Source organism: Lolium rigidum, chromosome 6 (assembly GCF_022539505.1).
Source record: "Lolium rigidum isolate FL_2022 chromosome 6, APGP_CSIRO_Lrig_0.1, whole genome shotgun sequence".
In the NCBI taxonomy this organism is placed as follows: Eukaryota; Viridiplantae; Streptophyta; class Magnoliopsida; order Poales; family Poaceae; genus Lolium; species Lolium rigidum.
This window is the reverse complement of record NC_061513.1, coordinates 252,337,315-252,351,565: the sequence shown is the minus strand read 5'-3', so window position 1 is coordinate 252,351,565 and position 14,251 is coordinate 252,337,315. Positions and strand designations below refer to the sequence as shown.

Sequence of the window (14,251 nt, the reverse complement as noted above, 5' to 3'; positions counted from 1 at the left end):
TCAAAATCGTCCAGACGGTAGTTTGCGTCGGGATGGCTCCAGCGGCACGACGCATAATTTTTTTTTCCATTTATGAAGCCATAATTTACATAAATAAAAAAATAAAAAAGCCATAAAGGCGTGGTAAAAGTAGGTGCTGCCTACTGCTCGTCATCACTGACGAGGTCAATGAACTCCGGCGTAGGTCATGGAAGCTCGTACGTCGGCGGTGGAGGAGGTACCGCCGCATGGGCCGGAGGCTGTGGCCATGGCTGCCACGCCGGAGCAGCAGGTGGAGCGTGGTCGTTGGAACGCGTCGGCGTGGCCGGAGGAGTCGTCGGCCTCCCCTGCGCGAGCGCTGACTCGCGGAGCTAGATTGCGAGCCCGTCCCACAAAGCGAGGTCGTTGAGCTCGTCCTGCTCGCAGTTGGGCAGTGCCATGGCAATGGCCTCCTCCTCGGAAATGTCCGGCGGTTGGGTCTCCGGATCCCACGCGGGCCGCCGTCATCGTGGCCGTAGCCTGTCGTGTCCATGTCCTCGTCCTCCTGGTCGTTCTCTTCTTCTTCTGCGGCGATCTCGCAGTTGAAGTAGTCTACGTCGCTGAGGTAGCCAGCGCGGCGGCACGCGTCGAACTCCCACTTCCCGAATGAAATCCAATTGTAGGAGTTCAGCGCGTGATACGTCTCCGACGTATCGATAATTTCTTATGTTCCATGCCACATTATTGATGTTATCTACATGTTTTATGCACACTTTATGTCATATTCGTGCATTTTCTGGAACTAACCTATTAACAAGATGCCGAAGTGCCGATTCGTTGTTTTCTCGCTGTTTTTGGTTTCAGAAATCCTAGTAAGGAAATATTCTCGGAATTGGACGAAATCAAAGCCCGGGGGCCTATTTTTCCACGAAGCTTCCAGAAGTCCGAAGGAGAGACGAAGAGGGGCCACGGAGGGGCCACACTATAGGGCGGCGCGGCCCCCCTTGGCCGCGCCGGCCTGTGGTGTGGGGCCCCCGTGCCGCCTCTTGACCTGCCCTTTCGCCTATAAAAAGTCTCCGTGACGAAACCCCCAGTACCGAGAACCACGATACGGAAAACCTTCCAGAGACGCCGCCGCCGCCGATCCCATCTCGGGGGATCCGAGGAGATCGCCTCCGGCACCCTGCCGGAGAGGGGAATCATCTCCCGGAGGACTCTACGCCGCCATGGTCGCCTCCGGTGTGATGTGTGAGTAGTCTACCCCTGGACTATGGGTCCATAGCAGTAGCTAGATGGTTGTCTTCTCCCCATTGTGCTATCATTGTCGGATCTTGTGAGCTGCCTAACATGATCAAGATCATCTATCCGTAATTCTATATGTTGCGTTTGTTGGGATCCGATGAATAGAGAATACTTGTTATGTTGATTATCAAAGTTATGCTTATGTGTTGTTTATGATCTTGCATGCTTTCCGTTACTAGTAGATGCTCTCGGCCAAGTAGATGCTTGTAACTCCAAGAGGGAGTACTTATGCTCGATAGTGGGTTCATGCTCGCATTGACACCGGGACGATGACGAGAAAGTTCTAAGGTTGTGTTGTGCTTGTTGCCACTAGGGATAAAATATTAGTGCTATGTTCAAGGATGTAGTCACTAGTTACATTACGCGCCATACTTAATGCAATTGTCTGTTGTTAGCAACTTAATGTCTGGAGGGGTTCGGATGATAACCTCGAAGGTGGACTTTTTAGGCATAGATGCAGTTGGATGACGGTCTATGTACTTTGTCGTAATGCCCAATTAAATCTCACTATACTCATCATGATATGTATGTGCATGGTCATGCTCTCTTTATTTGTCAATTGCCCAACTGTAATTTGTTCACCCAACATGCTGTTTATCTTATGGGAGAGACACCTCTAGTGAACTGTGGACCCCGGTCCAATTCTCTATACTGAAATACAATCTACTTGCAATACTTGTTCTACTCGTTTTCTGCAAACAATCATCTTCCACACAATACGGTTAATCCTTTGTTACAGCAAGCCGGTGAGATTGACAACCTCACTCGTTTCGTTGGGGCAAAGTACTTTGGTTGTGTTGTGCAGGTTCCACGTTGGCGCCGGAATCCCTGGTGTTGCGCCGCACTACATCCCGCCGCCATCAACCTTCAACGTGCTTCTTGGCTCCTCTCTGGTTCGATAAACCTTGGTTTCTTACTGAGGGAAACTTGCTGCTGTACGCATCACACCTTCCACTTGGGGTTCCCAACGAGCGTGTGCTTTACGCGTCATCAAGCTAAATTTCTGGCGCCGTTGCCGGGGAACTGAAGAAAAGAAGACTTCTAACTCCCACGTCAACTACACGCCAGCAGCTAAATTTCTGGCGCCGTTGCCGGGGAGATCAAGACACGCTGCAAGGGGAGTCTCCACTTCTCAATCTCTTTACTTTGTTTTTGTCTTGCTTAGTTTTATTTACTAATTTGTTTGCTGCACTAAATCAAAATACAAAAAAATTAGTTGCTAGTTTTACTTTACTTGTTATCTTGTTTGCTATATCGAAAACACAAAAAAATTAGTTTACTTGCATTTACTTTATCTAGTTTGTTTTATTTACTGTTGCTAAAATGGCCAACGCTGAAAACACTAAGTTGTGTGACTTCACAACCACAAATAATAATGATTTCTTATGCACACCTATTGCTCCACCTGCTACTACAGCAGAATTCTTTGAAATTAAACCTGCTTTACTGAATCTTGTTATGCGAGAGCAATTTTCTGATGTTAGTTCTGATGATGCTGCTGCCCATCTTAATAATTTTGTTGAACTATGTGAAATGCAAAAATATAAAGATGTAGATGGTGATATTATTAAACTAAAATTGTTCCCTTTCTCATTAAGAGGAAGAGCTAAAGATTGGTTGCTATCTCTGCCTAAGAATAGTATTGATTCATGGACTAAATGCAAGGATGCTTTTATTGGTAGATATTATCCCCCTGCTAAAATTATATCTTTGAGGAGTAGCATAATGAATTTTAAACAATTAGATACTGAACATGTTGCTCAAGCTTGGGAAAGAATGAAATCTCTGGTTAAAAATTGCCCAACCCATGGACTGACTACTTGGATGATCATCCAAACCTTCTATGCGAGGACTAAATTTTTCTTCACGGAATTTATTGGATTCAGCTGCTGGAGGTACCTTTATGTCCATCACTCTTGGTGAAGCAACAAGGCTTCTTGATAATATGATGATCAACTACTCTGAATGGCACACGGAAAGAGCTCCACAAGGTAAGAAGGTAAATTCCGTCGAAGAAACCTCTTCCTTGAGTGATAAGATTGATGCTATTATGTCTATGCTTGTGAATGATAGGACTAATATTGATCCTAATAATGTTCCATTAGCTTCATTGGTTGCACAAGAAGAACATGTTGATGTAAACTTCATTAAAAATAATAATTTCAACAACAATGCTTACCGGAACAATTCTAGTAACAACTATAGGCCATATCCTTATAATAATGGCAACGGCTATGGTAATTCTTATGGGAATTCTTACAACAATAATAGGAGTTCACCCCCTGGACTTGAAGGCATGCTTAAAAAATTTATTAGTACACAAACTGCTTTTAACAAATCTGTTGAAGAAAAGCTTGGGAAAATTGATATACTTGCTTCTAAAGTCGATAGTCTTGCTGCTGATGTTGATCTTTTGAAATCAAAAGTTTTGCCTAATGAGAATCATCATAATAAAATTACTACTACAGCAAATGCCATTCAAGTTAGAATTAATGAGAATATAAGATTAATGGCTGAACTGCGTGCTAGGTGGGATAGAGAAGAAAATGAAAAACTAGCTAAAGAGAAGAATATAGCTAAAGTTTGGACTATTACCACCACTAGTAATGCTAATGCTACACATGTTGCTGCACCTCCTACTCATACTAATAAAAGAATTGGTGTTAGCAATGTTTCCACTTCGAATGCAAAGCGCGAAAAACTGCCTGAAACTGCTAAAACTGCTGAAACTGCCTGTGATAAAGCTGCTGAAATTTTTTCCAACATTGGGGATGATGATCCCATTGCTTTAGATTATAATGGTTTGAATTTTGATGATTGCCATATCTCTGAAGTTATAAAGTTCTTGCAAAAACTTGCTAAAAGTCCTAATGCTAGTGCTATAAATTTGGCTTTCACGCATCATATTACAAATGCTGTCATAAAAGCTAGAGAAGAGAAACTAGAGCGTGAAGCCTCTATTCCTAAAAAGTTAGAGGATGGTTGGGAGCCCATCATTAAGATGAAGGTTAAAGATTTTGATTGTAATGCTTTATGTGATCTTGGTGCAAGTATTTCGTTATGCCTAAGAAAATTTATAATATGCTTGACTTGCCACCACCGAAAAATTGTTATTTGGATGTTAATCTTGCTGATCATTCTACAAAGAAACCTTTGGGTAAAGTTGATAATGTTCGCATTACCATTAACAATAACCTGGTTCCCGTTGATTTTGTTGTCTTGGATATTGAATGCAATGCATCTTGTCCCATTATATTGGGAAGACCTTTTCTTCGAACTCGTTGGTGCTATCATTGATATGAAGGAAGGTAATATAAAATATCAATTTCCTCTCAAGAAAGGTATGGAACACTTCCCTAGAAAGAGAATGAAGGTACCTTTTGATTCTATTATGAGAACAAATTATGATGTTGACACTTCGTCTCTTGATAATACTTGATACACACTTTCGCGCCTAGCTGAAAGGCGTTAAAGAAAAGCGCTTATGGGAGACAACCCATGTTTTTACCTACAGTACTTTGTTTTTATTTTGTGTCTTGGAAGTTGTTTACTACTGTAGCAACCTCTCCTTATCTTAGTTTTGTGTTTTGTTGTGCCAAGTTAAGCCGTTGATAGAAAAGTAAGTACTAGATTTGGATTACTGCACAGTTCCAGATTTCTTTGCTGTCACGAATCTGGGTCCACCTCCCTGTAGGTAACTCAGAAAATTAAGCCAATTTACGTGCATGATCCTCAGATATGTACGCAACTTTCATTCAATTTGAGCATTTTCATCTGAGCAAGTCTGGTGCCATTTTAAAATTCGTCAATACGAACTGTTCTGTTTTGACAGATTCTGCCTTTTATTTCGCATTGCCTCTTTCGCTATGTTGGATGAATTTCTTTGATCCACTAATGTCCAGTAGCATTATGCAATGTCCAGAAGTGTTAAGAATGATTGTGTCACCTCTGAATATGTCAATTTATAATGTGCACTAACCCTCTAATGAGTTGTTTCGAGTTTGGTGTGGAGGAAGTTTTCAAGGATCAAGAGAGGAGTATGATGCAACATGATCAAGGAGAGTGAAAGCTCTAAGCTTGGGGATGCACCCGGTGGTTCACCCCTGCATATATCAAGAAGACTCAAGCTGTCTAAGCTTGGGGATGCCCAAGGCATCCCCTTCTTCATCGACAACATTATCAGGTTCCTCCCCTGAAACTATATTTTTATTCCATCACATCTTATGTGCTTTTTCTTGGAGCGTCGGTTTTTTTTTGTTTTTGTTTTGTTTAAATAAAATGGATCCTAGCATTCACTTTATGGGAGAGAGACACGCTCCGCTGTAGCATATGGACAAGTATGTCCTTGGTTTCTACTCATAGTATTCATGGCGAAGTTTCTTCTTCGTTAAATTGTTATATGGTTGGAATTGGAAAATGATACATGTAGTAATTGCTATAAATGTCTTGGGTAATGTGATACTTGGCAATTGTTGTGCTCATGATTAAGCTCTTGCATCATATGCTTTGCACCCATTAATGAAGAAATACATAGAGCATGCTAAAATTTGGTTTGCATATTTGGTTTCTCTAAGGTCTAGATAATTTCTAGTATTGAGTTTGAACAACAAGGAAGACGGTGTAGAGTCTTATAATGTTTTCAATATGTCTTTTATGTGAGTTTTGCTGCACCGGTTCATCCTTGTGTTTGTTTCAAATAAGCCTTGCTAGCCTAAACCTTGTATCGAGAGGGAATACTTCTCATGCATCCAAAACACTTGAGCCAACCACTATGCCATTTGTGTCCACCATACCTACCTATACTACATGGTATTTTCCGCCATTCCAAAGTAAATTGCTTGAGTGCTACCTTTAAAATTCCATCATTCACCTATGCAATATATAGCTCATGGGACAAATAGCTTAAAAACTATTGTGGTATTGAATATGTCATTATGCACTTTATCTCTTATTAAGTTGCTTGTTGTGCGATAACCATGTTTACTGGGGACGCCATCAACTGTTCATTGTTGAATTTCATGTGAGTTGCTATGCATGTTCGTCTTGTCTGAAGTAAGGGCGATCTACACTGAGTTGAATGATTTGAGCATGCATATTGTGAGAGAAGAACATTGGGCCGCTAACCGAAGCCATGTTCCATGGTGGAAGTTTCAGTTTTGGACAACAATCCTCAAATCTCAAATGAGAAAATTATTAATTGTTGTTATATGCTTATGCATAAAAGAGGAGTCCATTATCTGTTGTCTATGTTGTCCGGGTATGGATGTCTAAGTTGAGGATAATCAAAAGCGAGAAATCCAAATGCGAGCTTTCTCCTTAGACCTTTGTACAGGCGGCATAGAGGTACCCCTTTGTGATACTTGGTTAAAGCATATGTATTGCGGTGATAATCCAGGTAGTCCAAGCTAATTAGGACAAGGTGCGGGCACTATTAGTACACTATGCATGAGGCTTGCAACTTATAAGATATAATTTACATGATGCATATGCTTTATTACTACCGTTGACAAAATTGTTTCATGTTTTCAAAATCAAAGCTCTAGCACAAATATAGCAATCGATGCTTTTCCTCTATGGGGACCATTCTTTTACTTTCAATGTTGAGTCAGTTCACCTATTTCTCTCCACCTCAAGAAGCAAACACTTGTGTGAACTATGCATTGATTCCTACATACTTGCTTATTGCACTTATTATATTACTCTATGTTGACAATATCCATGAGATATACATGTTACAAGTTGAAAGCAACCGCTGAAACTTAATCTTCTTTTGTGTTGCTTCAATATCTCTACTTTGAATTATTGCTTTATGAGTTAACTCTTATGCAAGACTTATTGATGCTTGTCTTGAAGTGCTATTCATGAAAAGTCTTTGCTATATGATTCACTTGTTTACTCATGTCATATACATTGTTTTGATCGCTGCATTCACTACATATGCTTTACAAATAGTATGATCAAGATTATGATGGCATGTCACTCCGAAATTATCTCGTGTTATCGTTTTACCTGCTCGGGACGAGCAGAACTAAGCTTGGGGATGCTGATACGTCTCCGACGTATCGATAATTTCTTATGTTCCATGCCATATTATTGATGTTATCTACATGTTTTATGCACACTTTATGTCATATTCGTGCATTTTCTGGAACTAACCTATTAACAAGATGCCGAAGTGCTGATTGCTTGTTTTCTGCTGTTTTTGGTTTCAGAAATCCTAGTAAGGAAATATTCTCGGAATTGGACGAAATCAAAGCCCAGGGGCCTATTTTTCCACGAAGCTTCCAGAAGTCCGAAGGAGAGACGAAGAGGGGCCACGGAGGGGCCACACTATAGGGCGGCGCGGCCCCCCCCTTGGCCGCGCCGGCCTGTGGTGTGGGGCCCCCGTGCCGCCTCTTGACCTGCCCTTTCGCCTATAAAAAGTCTCCGTGACGAAAACCCCGCACCGAGAACCACGATACGGAAAACCTTCCGGAGACGCCGCCGCCGCCGATCCCATCTCGGGGGATCCGAGAGATCGCCTCCGGCACCCCTGCCGGAGAGGGGAATCATCTCCCGGAGGACTCTACGCCGCCATGGTCGCCTCCGGTGTGATGTGTGAGTAGTCTACCCCTGGACTATGGGTCCATAGCAGTAGCTAGATGGTTGTCTTCTCCCCATTGTGCTATCATTGTCGGATCTTGTGAGCTGCCTAACATGATCAAGATCATCTATCCGTAATTCTATATGTTGCGTTTGTTGGGATCCGATGAATAGAGAATACTTGTTATGTTGATTATCAAAGTTATGCTTATGTGTTGTTTATGATCTTGCATGCTTTCCGTTACTAGTAGATGCTCTGGCCAAGTAGATGCTTGTAACTCCAAGAGGGAGTACTTATGCTCGATAGTGGGTTCATGCCCGCATTGACACCGGGACAAGGTGACAGAAAGTTCTAAGGTTGTGTTGTGCTGTTGCCACTAGGGATAAAACATTAGTGCTATGTTCAAGGATGTAGTCACTAGTTACATTACGCGCCATACTTAATGCAATTGTCTGTTGTTAGCAACTTAATACTGGAGGGGGTTCGGATGATAACCTGAAGGTGGACTTTTAGGCATAGATGCGGTTGGATGACGGTCTATGTACTTTGTCGTAATGCCCAATTAAATCTCACTATACTCATCATGATATGTATGTGCATGGTCATGCTCTCTTTATTTGTCAATTGCCCAACCGTAATTTGTTCACCCAACATGCTGTTTATCTTATGGGAGAGACACCTCTAGTGAACTGTGGACCCCGGTCCAATTCTCTATACTCGAAATACAATCTACTGCAATACTTGTTCTACTCGTTTTCTGCAAACAATCATCTTCCACACAATACGGTTAATCCTTTGTTACAGCAAGCCGGTGAGATTGACAACCTCACTCGTTTCGTTGGGGCAAAGTACTTTGGTTGTGTTGTGCAGGTTCCACGTTGGCGCCGGAATCCCTGGTGTTGCGCCGCACTACATCCCGCCGCCATCAACCTTCAACGTGCTTCTTGGCTCCTACTGGGTTCGATAAACCTTGGTTTCTTGCGAGGGAAACTTGCTGCTGTACGCATCACACCTTCCACTTGGGGTTCCCAACGAGCGTGTGCTTTACGCGTCATCAAGCTAAATTTCTGGCGCCGTTGCCGGGGAACTGAAGAAAAGAAGACTTCTAACTCCCACGTCAACTACACGCCAGCAGCGCGTACGCCTGATCGTCCCGCAGATCCGGCGGCAAGATCGCTCGGCGGCGGCGCACCTCGTCCCGCCGCTCTCGGCCTTCGCGCGACACGGAGGGGGGGGGGGGGGCCCGGCACGCGCCTTGAGTTGAGGTACCAGCCCCCTCCCGGCAAGTTCGCGTCTGCCCATGATACCGGCTGGTTTTCCTCCCATAGCTGCCGCGCGAAGTCGACGCGGACGTACCGGCCGACCCGTGCCTTCTTGCCGGACCGCGAGCCGTTAGCCTCGTGGTCGTTCTTGGTCTTGCGGAACGGCCAGCATTTCTTCCCCATGGCATCGGTGGGGTGGATAGTGTGGGACCTGACAATGATTTGGTCGGGGAAATGGCTGCCGACAGCTTCCTTTTAAGAGGCTCGGACGCCATCTCGCCTTCAATGTCCTGCCACTGCAACGGCGCCTAGCTGCGCACGCTCGCGGAAGCCGAGGCGCGCCATTAACGCGGCCCTGCAAAGGCTGCAGCGCGCCGCCCGCAAGTAATGCCGTGGAAGACGAAATAGTTGTGCCCCTGCCAGGCGGGCCCATGCGAGGACCGAGCGGACACTTTGCGCGTCCGCGCAGCGTCCGCAGAGACACAAACCTGGCGCATATTTGGGCCAGGTGTTTGCGTCTCCGCGAACTGCCCGATCACTTTGCGTCGCGCCGCTGGAGGTGGTGCCAGACGCATTTTCGGTCACGGCGGACACAAACGGTTGCTCAGCGTCCATTTGCATCGCGCCGCTGGGATGCCCTAATACGTAAATAGCTGAGCTCCTATAATTTGAGTTCGCGGAATGCTCAAAAAATGAGGCATGATGGATCATGGATGGCAAGTTGGCAACCAACACGTCAGGTCCCTCTTGCTTTCGAAAAGGGCGGTAGCAGATAATGCGAGCAAAGCTGTTTGGCAGTGAAGTTGAGAACGGCCGTGCATGAGAGCTACTACTGAGAGTAACACACACAGAGATTTTTAGATAGACGATCCACTACACTACAGGAATAGCGCGCTGCGCCGATGGCCTTTTCATACACCGATGGCTAAAAATTGAGACCGTCGGTGTATGTGCCTCCAGGCCAACCCGCCAAAAGGACCGTCGACGTAGCGATGCCCTCGGTGTAGGAAACGCTACGCTGACGGCTTCCCTCGGCACATCGTGGGCCATCAGCCTAGGCCTGTGCATGCGCCCACCAAACTTAGGTGGTGACAGCCCTGTTACGGCATGAAGGCTACGCCGATGGACACCCTTGGTATAGCTTTTCCTTTTTTTTTTAACTACGTCGACTGCCACCCGCGGCGTAGAGGTTGTAAATTTCCCTCCACGCACCCCTCCCCCTCAATCGCCTTTTTAACTTTCAACTGAATGGTAGAAAATGATAAAAAATTTAAAAAATAAAATCTTTCGAGATGTCCATATGTTATATCATCTAGTTGCAAGAGAATTTAACAAAAATGAATTTCGATCTTTTGCAAAATTGCGCCATATCAATAAAATGGCTTTTCTGATTGCATACGACATCGGAAAAAAATAATATATAAAAATAATCGTGGGAAAAAGCTACATCCGAATCCACCAGGGTTGACCTGGATAGCCAATTTTTATATTCTCAAAATTTCAAATGGAAATATGAAAGCAAGAAGATTTTAGTTTTTGCTAGAAATTTAGGATTTTTTTAAAAGTAAATTAATAATTGCATCCTCGGTAGAGATTATTATGACTTAACCATTGATGTTTATTTAAATAATTATTTAAAATTCAAAATAATAAAGAGTTGTGATATCACGATCTAAGGGTTAAATAGGATGTGGGAGCCAGCGATGCACGGATGGGTGGCGACTGATTCGTTAACGGCATGATCGTCCTGTGGCATGGGCGGAAAAGCGGTTGCGATTTTTTTTACCCAATAAGTTGGGCTGCACACACCAGATGATTATATTTTTCCACACGGCTTACCTATATTTGCATGTCATTGGGCCAGAAAGTTGGGTATCTCAATTTTTTTCATCACCATATCCAGATGCAAAATTTCTTTTAAGTAGTGTTTTTTTTTCGCATAGTATTTACGAAAAATCAATTTGTTTTTTTTTGGCACAAGCCCTCTAATATCAATATCTAAAAGATGAAACATTTACAATCCAATTTGTGAGTTCAATAGAATCCCAAAGAAGTGCATGCCAAAAGCACTTCTGATTACACCTATTCCTAATCCTAAATAAAATGTAAGGATGTATATTGGATGGAATGGACTTAGAATCTGATTGCGGGGTTGATTCCACGATTATAAGTTCATAAACCTAAATCGGTGGAGATGCTCAACTTTACAACTTAGTGATGGATGGGTGAGGACGGCGGCGCGTCTTCGGCTCGTTCTGGTGTTCGCGGTCTTCGCTAGGTGGTTCAAAGATCTTTTCGTAATTTTTATTACTTTTGGTTTTCTCTGTACTTCTATTGATGATGATTAATAGATCGGTGGTCATTTTCGTGAAAAAAAAAGTCGGCCTGCAGGGCAAAATACATCTGGTACCCAGAACAAATATCCAGGGATCTCATCTCAGGCACGTGCAGCAGAGTAACAGATCTGGTCGACCTGACCACCGAGCTATGATGATTGATGAGTGGTTCGTGTGTATCTTGGATCGGCTGTCAATCTTCCCCGTGGGTGATGGATCGGTTTGGGTCACGCTTTGCTCAAATATCTATGGTGGTTACCATCACTCGGGCTCGCGAAACACTGACCACCTTTGCAGCGCGTTCACTCGCCGTTCCGTGCCATTGCGATCAAGCCTCAGAGGCTCAGACCGACCCATCGCCGCCCGGCCCTTTATATACGGCCGTTGCCCGTTTTGCCCCAGCAGAGACGTACGCGACCTCGAGAAAACAAGAAAAGCACACCAAGCTTGCTACGGCCGCTACGGCTTTGCACCAGTAGAACACACTACACTACACAACCTGGTGCTGTTCCGCTATTCCGGCAAGGAAGCCGATCGATCGAGAAGCCATTTTCGTGCAGGCGATCGAGGAGTCTCGAAGATGAACACGCCCAACTCATGGCTCTTCGCCGACAACTCGAGGTACAGCAACCGGTCGCGGCTGCTCTTCATCGGCCTCTCCTTCGCCATCGGCATCGCCACCTTCCTCCTCTACCTCGCCATCTGGTACGTCTGCACCCGCCGCAGACGCAGCCAACGCCTGATCGCCGCGGGCGCGGAGGACCAGGAGGCCGGCGCCGCCTCGCCGGGGCCCGAGCGCCGCGGCATGAGCGACGCCGCCATCGCCGCGCTCCCGACCTTCACGTACGAGCTCCCCGCCGTCGTTGTCCCAGGGGCCGTGGACGACGCGAATGAGGCGGCAGCGGACTGTGCGGTGTGCCTCGGGCAGGTGGAGGGCGGCGAGACGGTGCGGCGGCTGCCCAAGTGCGCGCATTTGCTCCACGCCGAGTGCGTCGACGCCTGGCTGCGCGCGCACTGCACCTGCCCCATGTGCCGCGCCCCCGTCGGCCCGCCCCATGCCGCCGCCTCCAAGAAAGACGGCACCCCACCGGCGGATGGTATAGCGACGGCAGAGTCGCTGCCACCTGTCTAGCTTCATTGGAATGATTGAAGAATTAATAGCTACGAACAGCGATCGGTCGACAAGTAGCTAGGACGATGTAGAGGCCTAATCTATCGAGGCTGGGAGAATGGAGATTAATTTCGTTCGTAGTGTATATACGTACGTGTACAGGAGTATCTGTGACGTCGATTGTTTTGGTATTTTTACCACTACTGGAGTAGTACTAGGTAAGCAGCTACTAGCTGTTGTGATTTTTTTGATTCAAGGAATGAATCTATAGTAACGTACTCATACTGTACAGCAGCGTTCTGGACTCTTCCGCGGCTGCGAACGGCCTCTGTTGCACGGTTCGGCTCCGCCGTCGCTAGCTACGTCGGCTTCGGTGCGTTCCCTTCCACTACAAGGTCAACGTCTCCCCGACCGATTCTTCTCATCGCTTGAGGAATCCACCCTGAATGAAACCGTCCGTCCAAGCATCCGTTCCTTTCGTGCGCGCAGACATATTTTGTTTCTAGAAACCACCATCAAAGAGCATCTCCATCTGACGGCCTTTGGGGATTCTGGGCCAAAAACGGCTCCCACAGCCGCTCCCAAGTGCTAGCCCTAGAAGAAGCGACCGCTTGTTCATTTTGTGAGGTCGACGACACAATAATCCGTCTGAATCCTCCATACAACCGTCGCGCACAAGGTGTTCGACACGTTAACAAGGTGAGTGTTCTTTCCTAAGTTTTGTCGGTAAACAGTAGTTAGGGTTCAAACAATTGATTGCCTCGTTTTGTGATGCGCATAAATGGATAGCGACGACGAGATAATGATTCAATAGCTGATGCAAGAGGAGGCCGAGGCAGCAACCGAGATGAAGAAAACCTCCTTCTCCCTATCTCTCTTATTTACCTACGGGCGAAGCTGCAGCCGCCTCGCATTGATGGTTCACTTAAAGGGAAGAGGAAGAACATAGACGGTCACCAGATGGTCGGAACCGAGATATTTGAAGACGATTATTTCAAGGACGACACCATGCATAGGCTCAAAACCTTTCGACGCCGCCTTCGGATGAACAAAGTAACATTCCGAAAGATTGTGAAACATGTGCGAGAGTATGATACATTTTTCTCTAGAAGTGCACATCATCCTTGAGGTGCCCTGCAAATGGACCTCCTGTAGATGCTCAGGATGATTACATACGCATGGACGAGTCCACGGCCTTGCAGGCCATGTACAAGTTTTGCCGGATGGTGGTCGCAGTGTTTCGCCGTACCATCTGTCCATCTCAGAGCACCCAATGAAGAAGACATAGTTCGGAAATTGGCTCAAAATACATCAAGGGAGTTTCCATGTATGCTTAGAAGCATCAAGTGCATACATTGTGGTTGGAAAATTATCGGTTTGGTTTGCATGGTATGTACAAGGGTCACACTAGAGAGTGTAGTGTCGTTTTTTAAATGATATGCGGATTCGGCAAGACTGTATCTCACAATGATATTATCGTGCTCCAACGCTCACAAGTCTTTGGTAGACTTGCTAAAGACCATGCCTATGCTTGGATGATGGCATTTATCCTCCATGGGCCACATTTGTGACAAAAATTTTCACCCCTTTTACTGAGAAGATTGCATGATATTCACAGTGCATGGAAGCATGTAGGAATGATGTCGAGCAGTGTGCTCTAAGCTCGTTTTGCTATTGTCACACTAGTAGAAAACAGGGC

At 45.4% G+C, this 14,251-nt stretch overlaps 1 protein-coding gene across 1 annotated transcript; it reads left to right on the top strand.

Moving 5' to 3' along the window:
- Positions 1–11,893: 11,893 nt before the first annotated feature.
- On the top strand, positions 11,894–12,573 carry LOC124659397 (RING-H2 finger protein ATL39-like). The gene has a single exon (XM_047197282.1). It carries the CDS (start codon positions 12,022–12,024, stop codon positions 12,571–12,573), a length of 552 nt encoding a protein of 183 aa, XP_047053238.1. The 5' UTR covers positions 11,894–12,021.
- The last annotated feature ends 1,678 nt before the right edge of the window (positions 12,574–14,251 follow it).